General features: G+C 37.8%; 1 protein-coding gene across 1 annotated transcript in view; it reads left to right on the top strand.

Annotated features, from left to right (window-relative positions):
• Nucleotides 1-10,055, top strand: part of MAP3K12 (mitogen-activated protein kinase kinase kinase 12) — an 82,675-nt gene extending 72,620 nt beyond the window's left edge. The window contains exons 12-13 of the mRNA XM_072406104.1: nt 40-398; nt 1,835-10,055. Of these exons, the coding sequence (XP_072262205.1) occupies nt 40-398; nt 1,835-1,909 (434 nt within the window). The 3' untranslated portion in view covers nt 1,910-10,055. The remainder of the gene's footprint in view (nt 1-39; nt 399-1,834) is intronic.
• The last annotated feature ends 4,821 nt before the right edge of the window (nt 10,056-14,876 follow it).

Here is a 14,876-nt window from a genome sequence, read left to right as displayed (position 1 = left end):
TTTTTTTTTTTTTGTATTTTGTTACATTTTTTTCTATAGATTGTTGCTTTTCCAAAATCATCTTTAAACAGACTTTTTCAGGTGTTTTACCTTTTACATTTGATTGTAATATGGTCCTGTGCAGGTGGCAAGCGGGAATGTCCCAACATCAGTCTCCTAGTTCAGAGAACCTATCAGATGGGGAAGAAGGGAACACTACAGACCTCTCCCACAGTGTCACCCCAGATGTGCTTAGCACCAACACTGATGAACGTCCAGATGAGCGCTCAGAAGACCTCGCGTCCCAAAGCTCAGAGCCTCCACTGGATCTCCTGACCCAGTCTGATGGTCTCTCTGAGAAAGAAGCTGTAGTGCAGAAGGTGAAGTCACAGCTCAGCAATGAACAAACAGCAGGAGAGGTGAGCTATGGGTATTGAAAACTGGTAATAGGGTCACTTGTAATTCCCTTTACAGCCAGGCTCTGAAAATAGTAAAGGGAGAGTTGTCACTAGAAACCAGTAGTGTTCATCAGCTCTGCACATGTGTTGTGTGTATATAGAGGAATTAAAATAGATGTCCTAATATGTTTTGCTGCCGGTGGCCTCTTGCATATAAAAAGTGTTGGTGGTCAGAAGCTTATAACACCTAGCATGCCCAAAAAATCTGCAGGCTACTCCGGGAGCGAGAGTTGGAGACCAACCTGTCCCAGGCCCAGAAGGAGCAAATTCTGCGCTTTTGCCCCAAAAGTTCTATGTACAGCGGAGCCCAAGAAACGGGATATAAAATCCTTACCTTAGCCAGATAGACTACATGTGATTTTTCCTTCTGTTTCTGATATGTGCTGGAGGATTAGTTTAGATTATTGGAGGATTTGACTGCGAGCACCTACAAACGGGAGGAGAAATTTTTAGAAACTTGGGCACCTTGGATTTTGTTTTAGGAATCTCCAGTTTATAAAGACCTGTTGGGCAATTAGAGTGTGATGGTTGATTCTGTGATTTAAATAGTTTCGGGCTAATGGAAACGTGCATTGGAACGAGTATGTTTTCTAAAAAGTCTAGAGAGGCCAATGGAGCTACTGATTCTGAATTTTCCTTTTGAGTGAAACCGGATGTTCAGGGATGGGTCCCACACTGTATGTTTTGGTCCTTTTATTTATGTATAAAATGTTGGTGTATATTTGTCTCTTATTATATCTATGCAAATTGGGATTCGGAGATGTTTCATTTTCATAAAATGTTGCCACTTTAAAAATGTTGACAACTTTAAAAAAAAAAGTACAATTTAGTGCACTTCTTCTAATACCATATATTACATATTGTATGTACCATTGTACATTTGTACCACAAATGCTGCAATCTTCCCAGATCACAATAAAGCATTTCCACCATATCCAATCTATTTCATCCAACTCTTTCCAATTTGCCTACATACACAGGGAATTCTAGTACATTTTATAATCTGTTGAAATGCATTACCAACCTAAATCTTTAAGAGCCTTTCCTGATACATCAAACTCAATCAAACAAATGGGTTTCAGAAATACTATCATGTGCGTTTTGTCTGTTTCCTTGCATTTACCTACTTTGGTTTAGTGTCACAAGTGAATTTTTTTCTGATCTCGCTTACCTTGCAGTACAGATATGAATTGTAGGGACAGATGTGATTAGGTCTGTATTCTCTGTAAATAGCTAGCCAATGCCAACCCTACGTAAAGAAAAGTATGCACAATAATGAATATATATATATATATATATATATATATATTTTTATATATTGCAAGTACCTACTTTTAATATATTAGATTTATTTAAATTCCTGCAGTAAATGTTGTTTTTTTTTTTTGTACCCACAGAATGTCGTTCTGTATGATGACTCGGACTGCGACAGTGCTGAACTTGACCATTCGTTGACTGCAACAACTTCATGATTCCAGAGTAAAGATACTTCCCGACTTGTATATAAAGGAAATATTTATATAAATATTATCTATAAATATAATACATATAATATGTGAATAGACTGAGCCACACCCCCAAACCCACACGTCTTTCATCTCCCACATCCAACGACAGCACATACACAACCCTTCGCTCACCTAGCAGGGGATCAAAGTTTGGAAGCACTGGGAATAAAAGCCTGCACACCAAAGCAGACAGAGACTACTAAATGATTAATCTTCGTCTGTCAATGGGAGTTAATAGGCACTGAATTAAACCTTACTGCTTTTTACTGTACAGTTACAGGGGGTGGTGTGGTTAATCTCACAGATTACCTCCGGTCATTGATGAACCACACCAGGTCTTTGGAATGTTACTGTTAAGGCAGGAATGGTTCAATCACTGTGGAAATCGATTTAAAGGACCACTGCAGTTTAAATTTTAAAGTGATCCCATATGAAGTGTCATCTTGTAACATTCACAAATGTTTTGACATCATAAAATGTAGATATTTGAAACTGCATGCCTAATTTTGTCTTCTGTACTCCCCTACAAGTCGAGGAGAGGCTCGCTGCACTATGTGGACTCACTGTTTTGACATATGTATAGAAAACAAACTTCCCCCTCTGAAAACAGAGTAACTTCAGATCTAGCAAAGCCTAAAACTTTTTCATATGCATTTGTGAATGTTCTTTTAGGAACAATGAATACTGTACTTTAGCTGCAGATTTTTTAGAGGACCACCACATGTATATTGTAATTATGGTGGACAAATACTGCAGAGCTACACTGTCAAAAAATAAAAGCCATGAGGGTCCATAACTGCTGCCCTACACAAACACCTAGTTAAACCTCATTGAAAGCCTGCATTGTGCCAGCAAGCTCATGCCAACTACCTGCCTTACTTATTTTACCATCTGCAACTTACCACTTTGTTCTTGACATTAATATATATTCTATATATCCACCAACTTCAATTGATTGCCTGTGGATCAGGATGGAGCATGGCACTTCCATACTTCACCAGTGATCCTTTGAGGCTGGGGTGGAGTATTTACATACTTCCCCAATGACTCCCTTAAAGAACCCATGAGGATCAGGATGGAGCACTCAATATTTTCCTGGTGATCCTTTGAGTACCACTGTGGACACACACTTACCTGATAATCCTCTGAGAATTAGACTGTAGCACTCATATCCATTACTAATAACCTGCTTAAGATTGCAATAGAGCTCTCTTATACCTTCATGATTACCTCGATTGGCCTTTCACCTTGTGGGGCCCCTATGTGGCAGTGCAGACTATGCTGGCAGTGTGTCCACCTTGGACATCTAATAATATTCACAGATATATATGTAAAAGTTTGTATGCCTTGGCAGCACTTGAGACATTGATACCTGGGTGCTTGTTTGATAAATAATAAATTGTCCAGAAGCCTGATGTATATAGACAAAAAAAGAACATGCTGGGTATGGTTATGGGCAAAGTTAAAATGTTATTGTTTCTGTTAGACTGACCATTGGCTAGAGAAAGGCTGGCTGAAAAAAATTCAATTTTCATTCACTTATTCCCATATACAATTTTCATCTGGACATATTCAATAATTAACTCTAATAATTGTATGTATTGTTTAAAGATAATTTCTAAAAGCCAGTGACTGAACATTCTGCTGCTTCAGTGCAACGTACACTCCTCTCATAGGCTGCTGCTATTTTTATTTCTGGTAATATACTGTGAACTACCATTGTACAAATGAGGGCAAAATAGGATGTACAATTTTACTTTGAACACTGACCAGGGATAGCCCTTACTTTATCACAGAAGTATTGACTTTTCAGCTTCCTAAAATGCTGCCTTCAATTTTTGAAGAATATTGACTCTTCCTAACACTAATGTGATAGATAAAGGACCGTCCCCTAATATTCCAACAAAAGACTGATAGTTAAAAAAATAAAATGCTAAATACTAGCTTTAAAATTGCCTATTTGACATGACTCTAAATTGCCATACTGTTCATATACCAATTAAATTGTATGTAAACCTCAAATCTACTTTTCACTGTGTGTGCCTCATTGTAAATCCATTGCATGTTTTCCCTGGATATCCTGTAGTAACAGCGTTTTGTTTTGCAGGCTGACAATGCAACCCAATGCTGCGTTGTCCACCTGCCATCTGTACTTCTTCAATTGGACATTGACCTGCCTATCTGGTCTATTATATAGGCAGAGCAATGGTCAAGTAAAGAAGTGGGCTGACAACAAGAATTGCTGTTACTGGTAGGATCTAAAGGCAAGAAACCTTACAAAGGATTCACAAAACAATTGTTTAAAAAATAAAACTACATACAATCAAACGTGAAGAATTAGATTTAGCTTTTACATACAACTTATAGGTGTGCTTTTTAAACAGTTTGAACTTATATTATTTTTGTATGACTGTATTTTCATGCATTTTAATATCACCACATAATCAATCATTGCAACAGCGATTCAGTGATCTGAATAAAGATTGTTACCATGTTAAAGAAAATGCTACCGAAAATTAATAAGAACCTTGTACATGTAACTCTATTCACCTGCAGAACCTGTTGTGCAGATCAGTCATAACATTGTTTTCCCCAGCAATCTCTTTGTTGCCAATGCTGTGTCTAACAATGCATTTCATTCTCCGCTGATAATGGGAGGAGGCAGCTGTAGAAAATTTACAGCAGAGTAATGGAGGCAAATAACACTGTCCTCTATTTTATCTATCTTATGGAGTATCTGTTTCTACACTGGTGATTTCAAGAGGATAGCTTCTAGTTGGTTTCTATGCAGCAATGTAATATGTATTTTTTGTATGCCTCAGGGTGAAATGGTTTTTGATGACAATCGCTTGAAAGATATTTTGTTATTGTAGCATAATGACGTACAATGGACCACTAAACCTACTGTGAAAGGTATTTTAAAGGATTCACAGCTGGCTATCTTGTGGTGCTTACAGCAGATGGGTAAAGTTTTAACTGACAGGGGTCTTAAGTATATTTATACTGTTATTTCTTCTGTTTTCAGGGAGGTTTTGATCTGAACTATATAAAATAGTATATTCAGTCCTTGAGAAGTGTATATACTTAATTTATATTTAAAGCATGACTTTGATTGTAAAATATGTTAGGTAAAAGATGCCCTCAAAGTGGACCTAGCTCTTGCAGCCAGCGGACTGTAATATATATATATATATATATATATACGGTATATATATATATATATATATATACATACAGAAAACAGTGCATGATACTTATGATACTTAGCAATTCACTTCAATGGTGCCTCAGTAGTGTCATTAGTCCATAGATATAGTGAATTGATGTGCACAGAATGGCTGACACCACTGAATTTAGGTATAGGTACTTAATACAACGTTTCACAGTGAATGTACCCATCTGTAACTAACATTTGCTGTCCACAACTATATAACTAATGTCTTTGTTACTGTACAGGCTACAGACAGAAAGGGCTTCCTGCTCACATCACAACCATATCCTCAGTGCTTCGTGTTCTTGTGTCTACAGGTAGTTAGAATATTTAGAGATGTGTTTGTGAATGTTACAAGAAGCTCATTTTCCAAACCTGAAAATGTTATATCATTTTTCCTGATCCTTTTAATATGTCATTTTGTGCAGCGGTCATCTTGTAAAGAGACTTTTTATTGGTGCTAAGCTCTGTAGGTGTTTTGCATGAAGCGTTTCATTGAGTTCCAGTGATACATCTGTAGAGAGATAATAGAACAGTCTCCTGTAACAGCCACATTGGATAAGTATGTCATATTGTAGGCTGAACACATTCCAGTTATTACTTCACCTATGGTTATATATATAAATAAGGGAAATTTAAACGCAAAACCCAAAATGTAATATATTGCAGGTTATAATTTCCTAAATGTGTTAGCTGCATTGAATTGCTTTTTCCAGGCTAGGTACATTTTCTGCAACTGCAGACAAGACATCTGCTGATCTTGCAGAATATACTATGTCCTTATCACTTCCCAAGCTATAAAACTGATCTTAAACAACAATATGAAACAAAGGAAGCAATTGAAAAAAGCAAACTACTGCATCTACCACATCTAAAGACTAATAACCTACAATTTATTATTTTTGCTTTTGAGTTTACATTCATTTTAAGCTCATTGGGTCAGCCCACATAATGAAAGAGTCATTCACCCTAGAGAGACATTTGACAAAAGTGACAGCACACGGATGCTGTAAAAAACTTTGACTATGCAGTAAGAAGTGCATGGATTTCATATCTCAGTGCTTCTTGTTTATTTACAGAATGTTCTTATATTTGGCAGGCAGCATGTTCTGTTCTATAAGACCAAGTACAGTTGGCAAAGCTGGCGTGGGGGACTGGCACACTTGCCAAAAGGCCATATGTCCCACAGTTGTGGTAATTCAGGCACAAATGATAGGCCTGATGCTCGATGACACCTTTTTGCAGGATCTAGGCCTACAGAGCAGTCTTAAGCACAGGGTGCTAGTGGAAGGCAAGCTGTTTAAGGTGCTATGCTTAATTAAAAATTGAGAAAGATACAACACAAGTATTTTTGTAACAACATGCATTGAGCAGAATAGCTTCTGGCAGCCAATCAGAAAACAGCTTACAGCAGACTAACTTTTAACTGGATGGCATAGCATGTAGTATATAGTTTTTTCTTGATGTACGCCCACAGAAGAATGTAGGCGAGTTGGACATCTTTCAATACATTACCATTCTGATATTTTGGCATTGAATATCCCCAGTTTGAGGCAAAATAATACTCAAGTATCAGTGGGTATAGAAATATTAAACCATCAGTGCAAGTGAAGTTTGAGAAACCATTGCATAGAATTTCCTTTGTGTAGTTAATGAAGAACCAACCCCTATCTGCTGCTTATAGTGAACTGAAAATACATATCAGATTAATTACATTCAGGTATAGTGATTCAATAAATCCCAGGTAAGGGAAGATTTCCCTAGGATTGTTTCACATAACAAAGAATTGACAAAAGTCTCCCATCTAAAGGATGCTCAGTTAGACTGACACCTCCTTTTTTGATATCATGAGACTTATATCTGAAGGGCTATGGCTGTAAACACAGCCATGGAATTTCCAGGTCAATAAACCAGATGTCACTGTGAAGTTTCAGATATTTCCACTTAATGACTAACTTAATGTCATGTAACCATTACCACAACACAAGCTATGGATTCTACTAGTATACAGACGTTGGGAGCCCAGTAGCAGACTTGTGCTAGTATAGATCATTTTAGAAGTCAAAGGCAAAATACACACGTAAACATTTTTGTCACTGGAAATGATCTTTCATGATCACTTGTGACAGATGAAGGAGCGCTGTACACACAGTGCCCATTCTGTTCTAAGAAGAGGGGATGCGGAGGGGGGGGGGGGGTGAGCGAGCAACATTCCACTGTGCTCTCTAGCAGTCGTTACCCATTGGTTATTCATGGATTACTCCTTACAGATCCATAAACAACATTGGCCGACTGCTGTACACATACCAATAATCATCTGGCGTATGTACAAAACCTTAGGTTTTATTTCATACTTGTGGTTGACCACAGTGATGTACTGCAGGCTCATCTGCACTCCCCCCACTCCTATTCAACCAAAAAGGAGTAGCTGGAAGTTCTTGGAACATGTTTGTATGGCTATGGGGTTGCTTTCCTTCTCTGGAAGACCCACATTGCAATAGCAAATTCAAGGATAATACTTGCAAACTAGTTAACCTGCAGTCCTGAGCGCAAAGCACCAGTTTGCTATAAGCTTGAAGCAGCTTACCGTGTGGTTTGCAACTGCAAGTGTGAAAGGGGACTTTTACCGTTTTTGATATGTCTATATTCTGATGACCTGTAGGGGGGCTAATTAAAGCAAAACCCTACAGAAACATACTATAGCTTTGTCCAGACATACCGTACATAACCATTATAAAGGTCTCTGGCATGCAAGGAGCTCCATTCCACAATGTTGGTCAAATGCACTGCTGATTCCTTAAAGTGAACCCATATTAAGAGATTACATAGGATGTCATTGCTGAACTCATCCCAAAGAAAGCTAATTCCCTGGGTGTAACGCTGATCTGTTTTAGTAGTTGTAGTCACACACCTGAAATAAGCATGCAGATATCTGTGGCAAAAGTTGTGTGACAATTAGCTAAATACCTACGCTGCATATACTTATTCTGGGTCAGTGATTCGGAAGGCATTAGAGGATCAAAACACCAATTAGGATTTTATTTAGAACCATGTCAGAAATGGCAGCTTACATAATCTAATAGTGTAGATCCACTTTAAGAGGAATAGATAAAGAGGAATACATGGAGGCTGCCAGTGCTGAGTATGTAGCTAGTTGCCTGTTTGTTATTTTGATTTCAATACATTTTTATTAGGGTATTATAATATAACAAAGAATACAGGGGAAGAATGTAATTGTATATGCAGAAAAACACATGTACATTTCGTCAACCAAAAGGTACAATAACATTGCTGCTTTTTTTTAAACCAGTTTTGTGCAGTATATTGCTAGATCAGGACTTTAACATATTATATTAACTTTTACAGATCAATTGGCATGTATAAAATACAAATCTACAACTAAGTAATACAAACATAAATTAACAAATAAATACAAACCAGAAAACATAGGGAAAACTTGCTTGGTTGTTATTTTGATCCGTGATTTTAATACTTAATACATAATAAGTGACACAGAACAAGTTTATGGATCGAGAGTCTGACATAGCTCAGCAATGGCAATCCACATATATCTCTTAGTATGGGTGGTTCTTCATTTTAAGTTGAATCGAGATAAACAAGCATTGCATGTAAGATTCATTTATGGGTGGTATATGTGATAGTTTAAATGGAGCTTAAAAATTGATGTGCATCATTTAGCACTATCCAAGCAGAATGCAAAGAGCTTATTATAGAGTACCAGATTGGCTCCATGCAACCTGTCATGATGGGCACAATCGTAGTCTAGGTCTACATGAAGCCAGAATTTTTTATTCTAGTAATGTTCAAAGCTAGAATATAGTATTTAGACATCTAAAAAAAATCCCACATTCAGCCCCCCGCAAAAAGACTGATGTTACATTTAGGGCACAGTATGGCTTACTGGGCCACAATACCCTTCAAATAAAGTAGATATAGAATCATTTCATCTAGAATGTATCTACCCAGAAGCTTGTGATAAAGAATGTATTTATTACACAGACCAAAGAATAAAATATATTGCAGAAGAGAAAGCGTAGTTTGACTATTAAAGAGTTACAGCATGTAAAGACTCACAACCATAATATATATGAAGATCTTACATGTTTGTGTATGGATAGAATGCTGACTGGCAGGGATAAACCCTGGTCTGCAGGTGCATGAAGTCGTTTCTTTAGTACATATATTTAAATTGAGATTTTATTAAATAAACAAAAAATATACAGAGGGATTCATTAATTTCAAGACTTACTTTCTCCATCTAACGTCTTAGCATAAACTGACATTCAAGAACAGACTTACCATTTAACTGATAGTTCTCAATCACTGATGACTAGTTTAACTGCACGAAATAGATAAGCACTGTTGGAAAGATAAGAACAACCAATCAGATGACATTCTGGTGCTGTTGAGAAGAAGTAAACATGCGTTTGATTGGTTGTTTAGGGTTATAGAACGTTTAACACACTTTGTACAACACTTGTTTACTGAATAAGTGTTATCTTTTTAATCAATACCAAAAATTCTACCTGTATTACTAGGGGCAGGACAGAATGCTTTTGTTTTTTTGTTTTTTTTACAAGAAACTAACCACATTTTCCATTCTGTATCCTACACTTGCATCCTGTATCTTTCTGACTGCACCCTGGATAGTACTATTCTCCTTTACATTTTTCAGATCAGACTTGAACACATGTATTCTTAGAAGATTTAAAATACTCCCTTAGGGCTGAATTCTTGATGTTCCACTCACAGTGCTAATCCATACCAGACTGGTGCATCTTAGTGTGTATGTATTACAATAATGGCAGGACCTTCATGCTGCTGCCAACCTACCCTTCACATTACCTATTAAAATCAAGAATTTTGTATTTAAAGCAATACAGGCTCCTGTCATTTTTTCACCTCTTTATGTGACTTTTGAATGTACAGCCAAGTGTTAAAGAAACAGTAATGATAACAACTATAGATATGGAGAGCAGGCTCCTATTGAAGCTTTATGAAAGGGGTGTCAAACTCAAATACACAGAGGACCGAAATTAAACTTAGACCAAGCTTGAAATGTATTGAAAAAATACATTGAAGTTTACTACTTCATCCATACCTAACAAAAACAAAACCCTCTACACACACTTTAGGGTTGGAAAGACGGATTTCTATCTATCTATGCAGGCTGTGCCTTGTTCATCCTCTCACATCACAAGTTTGTCTGACACTAAATATTACACTATGCAGTCTCTAATGGATTGAAACAAACACAATGTCCCTGGTAGTCAGGCACCATGTGATCATTGCCTAGGCTTTGTGTCACATGATGGGTGTACAGGAATAATGTCTATGTATTGCATGTATTGAAAATGATGATGTGAGGTGGTAACACAGGGATTCATGTGGATCCGCCATTTGTAAGGTAAAGGAGATTCTCTGTGCATGTTCCAGCACACTATAATAGATCCTCAGCCTAATACTGACTGTAAGTCCTCCCAGCTATGTACTACAATCATAGAATTACAGTTGGGAAGATTTAACCCATTGTTTTCCTGCTGCTGCCTGATATAGAAGATTCAAATTAACCGCTGTGCCGCTTCTATCATTTGCATGCAGGTCTACAGTTACAATGTATTACTGTAGGTGCCTGTGATGTGTGAAAGGGGGGCTGGCAGGGCCAGAGATATCTCACCTCCTGTTCTATAGACGCGAGTGATGCCGAGACTACAATTCCCGGCATTACTTGCGTCTATAGAACAGTCAATAGAACAGAACAACAATTCGGGGCGACGCATAGGCTGCTGGTCTATAGACGCGAATGATGCCGGGAATTGTAGTAGTAGCATCACTCGCTGCAATATGTAGTAGCGGGCGGGCCAGATGTAATTAATTTTGGGAATTCTTTGGGGGGCCAACAAAAAGGACCTTGCAGAACAGATTTGGCCCACGGGACAAAGTTTGACACCCCTGATTTATGGCATCCAGGCACATGCAGCAATAAATGCCTAAAATGCATGCTCTTGGTTGCTTTTAAATGCATATTTTGTACTTGTATTACATGAAATATGTTAAGAAATATTACCACATAGCTCCTAAACAAAAAAAAAAGCAGAAAGCAAAGTTGAAATAAAGGATATTTCCAACTTCTGGAGCACTGGCACTAAAGAGGAACTAGGCAGGGGCAAGTCACAATATTCTACTACTACAATTACCCCTTTTTGTTTTTTCCCTATAGATTGGATGTTTACTTGTCAGATCAGGCAAATGAGCAGACAGAGTTTAGTTCCACTTTATTCCCTTACACAGGGTGCTCCTAATGTCAGCTTGTTACCTGCATACAGGGAAGACACCTGGGAGCCTGAAATCTTGCTGGTTGATAGGGGATCAAATACTTAATTCATTTATTACAATGCATATCAAGCTCTGACTTTTGAGCACTGGGTTTTTGAGGAATCTTTTGTTATTCTGTCTCTCACAGCTACAATAACCCTACTATTACAATTATAGACTGGTCATTTCTTTGTCAGAGGGCAAACGTAAAATAAGCAGGGGTTCAAATACTTCTTTTCCTCACTGTATATCTCCTAATGGTGAATGTACCCTACTAATTACTTTGCCCTCCATAGGGAAAATACCTGATCAATTTAAATTTACTAAATTAGATGATATTTCAAGTATTAGGCATGGGATGACGGTTTCACACAAATATAACTACCCATACCAAATCTATTTGGCCCAAATTACATGAATACAAAACATGAATTTTATGGTCATATACAGTATTTTAGTATAGTGTATATTATAAGCACATATACAGTATATTAGATCTAAAAAAAATTATAATTGTATAGTATTAAAAACATAAATTGTGCTCTGAAAACCTAGGAACCAGTGGGAATGACAACAAATGGCAGAGCTGAATTATCAGCATACTTTATAGTGTTTCTTTCTTAGGCATTACAGGAAATTAGTTGCAAGTATTATCATCGTATGAAGGCTAACATTTTATTAACTAATGTTTTCTTGGTCCACGTGAAGCAATTCAGGCAATTTTACAAATGAAGTAAAATTACCCACCAATACGCAGTACTAAAATTGACTTTTGGTGGTAGGTTGCTCTGTTTGGTAAATTTTGCTGATGAAACCAGGCTAGATAGTGCTCATTGCTGGAGAGGGCCACCAGTTTAGACATTTTCCTTGCAAAGGTAATGGCTATTAAAAACACCAATGGAAAGAGGAATATCTCTCATGGGTTCTAACAGTAATTTCTGGGGTGCAGAGACACCCAGGTTTATGTCCCACAATTTTAGGGAAACAAATGTAAACTCCCTGTAAATGAATACAGAAAGTATTGAGATTCAGGTTCTGCTGTAGACCAGTATGTAAAAAGACAATGATTTGTCCCACAGAAATAGGAATCCCTACGACTTTCACCAGAGGAAGTAAACTTTCCAAATTGGATGGTAGACTATGTAAACTACACTTTTTAGCAATCATATATTTACAGATGTCCCTATCCCATTAAAAACTGGGCTTCAACAGCCATGAATGTAAAACAGGATGGTAAATCAGTCCTTGAGACAGAAAGCCCTAAACATACAAGCTTGTACAGCAAACAGAGCCTTACGAGATTGGTGTACCACATCTGCCTGGGCCAGTCTAGTTAACTGACAATTACTAGAGTGCCTTCCATCTCCAACTAGCAGAAAGGTGTGGATCTGAGAGTATTGATTCCACAAAGCCACTGCAGCATCCACTGAACCCGCCTGGGGATGGCTAAAGATAAACTAATTTGATGTTAAGACCTGTATTCCAGAAGATCCACATCTTACATCCCCCACCTGTTATGGAGGTCCTGGTATATCTCTGAGCCTACTGTCAATTCCTAAAGGTCTAGGCACCACCAGCTTAAAAAGCTGCCCGACAACTGTCTACACCTAAAATGTATAGGGCTAACTGGAATTGGATCAATCGACTTTCCAGAAGGGTTGCCTGGCACTAAAGAGTAGGCCAAATCACATTCCAAGTTCCAAGATGTCGATCAAGAGTTGAGGTTCCTCCAATTCCTAAGTGTTTTGTGCTGACAAGTGTCCAAGACTTTCCCAGTCATTAGGCTAGTATCTGTTATTAGTGAGTAATTTGGAACATTAATGTCCAAGCAAGGATGTCTCCTTCGTGATGGAAAGTAAAGTACTGGTGGATTTTATGCAGAATGTTAGGAATCAAATAAAGATATTAAATGCCTTCATGTTCACAATGTGGCCTTCCTTTTGGTTTGAATAAAATCTTTAAAAGCATTTTAAAGGAAAGCAGACAACGCCTCCTTTTTCCTAAAGATTCGAAAGATCTGCAAATCTGACACAGAAAAAAAGAGGTGAGGAATTGGTGGAGACTCCAACCTGTACACCTAAGGGTCCATCCTTGGTATTTATGTGTGATATGGATGTCCTCCAGGTGTTCACAATGCCCCAACTCTGGAAAGTAAAGGATCACCTTCATGCTAAGGAAAACTTGTCTGAGGTGTTAAATATTAGCCCAAATTGTCTTCAGCAGCGCATACTCACTGTTACCATCCAAGATCAGGTGAAAACAAGGATCTGGAAGAATAGTGGGATTTTAGCCTCCCGTGCACTGAAATATGACCATCTTCGACATAAGACAGTGGTTGCCATGTTACGATGGAACAATGACAACTAAACAGTAGAAATAGACCACTTAAGGCTGGGGTGTCAAACTCAAATACACAGAATTAAAAACGTAGACAAAGTCGCGTGCCAACCTTGAAAATTATTGAAAAAATTGAGAAAATTTTCATGCTCATTAGATATAAGCCCTTTTCATATGGAAACAAAGAGGTTTTGCTTCACAATCAATCTAGAACAAGCTTATAATAGAGAAAGAGGCATAACATTTTCTTTCTAATTTTATTTAAGAAAAAAAAAAAAAAAATCGCATGCCTTTCTCTGTTAGTAACCTTCAGAGTTAAATTTCAATGGTAACCTTTTTGCACAAGCTAACAAAAATTCAACAATATTTTTCTATGAAAATCCAACCATTCAACAGCTGGAAGGGAGTGCTGAAAAAGCCAGACATGATGTGGAGCTAAAATGAGTGGCCCACCGCTAAAACTCCCTTCATTGAAATAGCGTCGCTACTAAAATTCCCAGCATTATTTGCGTCTGTAAAACAGTCCAATGCAGGGCCACGCATAGGCGGAGAGCCTGCTGGCATATAGACGTGACTGATGCCAGGAATTGCAGTAACTGGGCTATTTCAATGCAGCGGCGGGACAGCTGCAGTTCTTGTTTACAATTCCTTTTGGGGCCAAAAAAAGGCCGATGGGGGCCAGATTTCCACACCCCTGACTTAAGGTTATTTACATGATCTGTATTACTTCTTCAGCTCTAACAGAAGATCAACATTTTTCCAGCAGATTTCCTGCCTGCTTTTCCTCAAAGACACTGAAAATTCCATTGACATACTTTGGAGGCATTTATTGGGCATCCACCACTGAAGAAACGCTGCATGCAATGGTTTTCTCTAGCTCAGACATCCTGATACAGCTGTGTGAAATTCCACAGGCAGACTTTTTTTTCGAGTTCCAGGGAATGGCTTCTGAGCAGTTAAATAATCAGAAATAAATGTCCAGCTGTTCATACAAATTAACTCAAACTAACTAAAACAAATTAACTAAGAAAGCTGGTGAAATAGGAA

This window comes from Pyxicephalus adspersus, chromosome 1, assembly GCF_032062135.1.
Source record: "Pyxicephalus adspersus chromosome 1, UCB_Pads_2.0, whole genome shotgun sequence".
Lineage (NCBI taxonomy): Eukaryota > Metazoa > Chordata > Amphibia > Anura > Pyxicephalidae > Pyxicephalus > Pyxicephalus adspersus.
This window is presented reverse-complemented; position numbering and strand designations above follow the sequence as displayed.